The 2,960-nt window shown below is 41.8% G+C and overlaps 1 protein-coding gene and 1 long non-coding RNA gene across 6 annotated transcripts in view; one reads left to right on the top strand and one right to left on the bottom strand.

Annotated features, from left to right (window-relative positions):
- Positions 1–2,239, top strand: part of LOC110444201 — an 82,911-nt gene extending 80,672 nt beyond the window's left edge. For 3 of the 4 annotated variants that reach the window (XM_021488619.1, XM_021488625.1, XM_021488613.1), the window contains one exon: positions 356–2,239. In XM_021488619.1, the coding sequence (XP_021344294.1) occupies positions 356–487 (132 nt within the window). In that variant the 3' untranslated portion in view covers positions 488–2,239. The remainder of the gene's footprint in view (positions 1–355) is intronic. The other variant, XM_021488606.1, reaches the window with a different exon arrangement.
- Positions 2,240–2,333: 94 nt separating this feature from the next.
- Positions 2,334–2,960, bottom strand: part of LOC110444246 — a 1,942-nt gene continuing 1,315 nt past the window's right edge. For both annotated transcript variants that reach the window (XR_002462224.1, XR_002462226.1), the window contains exon 2: positions 2,334–2,951. This is a non-coding gene — a long non-coding RNA (uncharacterized LOC110444246). The remainder of the gene's footprint in view (positions 2,952–2,960) is intronic.

The raw sequence follows: 2,960 nt of genomic DNA, 5'->3' as shown, positions 1-2,960 counted from the left end.
AAAATTGGTTCACTGTATTGTTTTAAATAGATGTCCCTGTGACAACTAAAAATTGGTTCACTGTATTGTTTTAAATAGATGTCCCTGTGACAACTAAAAATTGGTTCACTGTATTGTTTTAACTAGATGTCCCTGTGACAACTATGGAATCAGTTCACTATATTGTTTAAAATCTATGGTAGAGTTTGATGTTTATGTTCCAGCTAGGCACAAAAACATGATATCTTACCAATTTTTATCCACATCTTTATGATGGAATGATAATGTGTATATTGTATCATTGAGATTTGCCGTGATATAAAAATTTAGAAATAATAGTAATGTTGTGATATAGTATATATTTCTACCATTTCAGGATGAGCCTGAGCTTTGGAGGAATCCCTCACTGTCCTCTGACTCCTCACAGGAATCCCAAATCCCCCAAACACACTTCAACCTCCACAATTCTGCCAATGGCCATTTTGACATATCTGAGTCTTACTTCTGAACACCAGTGGATCTGAGAGGTTAGCATCAATAGTATTCTACAACTGCCTTGTCAGTTGGGAAAACACTACGGGTCCTAAGGCAGGCCTGTCCTTAAGACTCACCAGGGCAACCATGCAGTCCTAAAGCAGTCATGTCCTATAGCCTCACCAGGGCAACAACAGGGTCCTAAAGCAGTCATGTCCTGTAGCCTCACCAGGGCAACAATGGGATCCTAAGGCAGTCATGTCCTATAGCCTCACCAGAGCAACAACAGGGTCCTAAAGCAGTCATGTCCTGTAGCCACACCAGGGCAACAACGGAGTCCTCAGGCAATCCTGTTCTATAGCCTCACCAGGGCAACAACTGGGTCCTAAAGCAGTCATGTCCTATAGCCTCACCAGGTCTTACTTCTGAACACCAGTGGATCTGAGAGGTTAGCATCAATAGTATTCTACAACTGCCTTGTCAGTTGGGAAAACACTACGGGTCCTAAGGCAGGCCTGTCCTTAAGACTCACCAGGGCAACCATGCAGTCCTAAAGCAGTCATGTCCTATAGCCTCACCAGGGCAAACATGCAGTCCTAAAGCAGTCATGTCCTATAGCCTCAACAGGGCAACAATGGGGTCCTCAGGTAGTCCTGTTCTATAGCCTCACCAGGGCAACAACGGGGTCCTAAAGCAGGCATGTCCTATAGCCTCACCAGAGCAACAATGGGGTCCTAAAGCAGGCATTTCCTATAGCCTCACCAGGGCAACAAGGTCACACACAAGGTCAAGAGGTGATAACATCCAGAGGACAAGATCAGAGATAACCACACCCAGGGGTCAAGGTCAGTTATGACCAACCTCTTTTATCAATCATGCAAAGGCAATGTCAAAACCAGGCCACAACCATAATGCTTACAGATGAAGCATCCTAAGGCCTTACCTGCAACAGTGGTAGTCCACAACCAAACTGAGAACAGACAAAGTGTCCTATGGTCTCACCTGATTAAGTGGTAGGCCACAACCAAACTGAGAACAGACAAAGTGTCCAATGGTCTCGCCTGATACAGGGGTAGGCCACAACCAAACTAATAACAGAGTGTCCTATGGTCTCACCTGATACAGGGGGAGGCCACAACCAAACTGATATCAGAGTGTCCTATGGTCTCACCTCATACAGGGGTAGGCCACAACCAAACTGATATCAGAGTGTCCTATGGTCTCACCTCATACAGGGGAAGGCCACAACCAAACTGATAACAGACAGAGTGTCCTATGGTCTCGCCTGATACAGGGGTAGGCCACAACCAAACTGATATCAGAGTGTCCTATGGTCTCACCTCATACAGGGGTAGGCCACAACCAAACTGATAACAGACAGAGTGTCCTATGGCCTTACCTCATACAAGGCTAGCCCACAGCCATGATAATTACCATTTTTTGGACTGACTTGATACAAGGTTAACTGCCACAACAACAACAACAATAACAGACCAAGCATCTTTTGGCCTCACCTGATACAGGGCTAGGCCACAACAACAAGCGTCCTTTGGCCTCACCTGATACAGGGCTAGGCCACAACAACAAGCATCCTTTGGCCTTACCTGATACAGGCCTAGGCCACAACAACAATAACAGACTTAGCGTTCTGTTGCCACACCCGATACAGGGCCAGGCCACAAGTCACCGGTACTTACTGACCTGAGAACATATCAGAGTGACAAGCCTTCTTTCCATTTACCGGTAGATAATCAATGCTACCTTTAATATCATAATGGTTTGTCAGTGATTTCATTTTAAAATATTAGTACTTAAGCATTCATGATTTATCAATAGAGCGTTTTGATGTGTACTAGAGTGTGTTAGTGTGTTTGTTAGTAGGATTTAGAGCGAGTCTTAGGGTGTTACGGTTTAGAATAGTGTGTTTTGAGTGTAAAAGAACATGTTATGGGTGGAATAGTGTGTAAGGTTGTGTATAAATATGTATATTAGTTGTGTTAGCTGTCTGCTGATGGGTTTTAAATCAAATCACGTGACTTATTAAAAACAGCAGCAGCTTTTTCAGATGAATTTCTGCCTTGCCTATATCCTATAAATGTAGTCCAGATTGTATATATTATATTTATCAGAAATCAATACTCATATTTCATATATAACACAAGTACATGTATTCCACATGTTTATATAGGCTTTTCATGTTTACACTATTGTGACTATGCATCGAGTATGAGCATTTACAAATGGAGAGAAATAGATAGAAGCAAGTGTGGATGTTATATGTTCTTGTGTAAAATAGAGAATTTCATACATCATTTTTCACCCTAAGAATTCTGATATATTGTTGATAAATTCATTTTAATGAAATTAATGTATGTGATGAAAACATGTTGCTTTAATATAGTGCTCTTTTAGTATTTGTCATACTGGTGCCTTGTAATACATGATGTCATATTGCTAAGTAGTAATACATTGTCATTTAGATACAAAGTAACTGTTACCTTGTAATA

This window comes from Mizuhopecten yessoensis, unplaced genomic scaffold (assembly GCF_002113885.1).
Source record: "Mizuhopecten yessoensis strain PY_sf001 unplaced genomic scaffold, ASM211388v2 scaffold2023, whole genome shotgun sequence".
Lineage (NCBI taxonomy): Eukaryota > Metazoa > Mollusca > Bivalvia > Pectinida > Pectinidae > Mizuhopecten > Mizuhopecten yessoensis.
The sequence above is the reverse complement of the archived record's forward strand: the minus strand, read 5'-3'. Positions and strand labels throughout refer to the sequence as shown.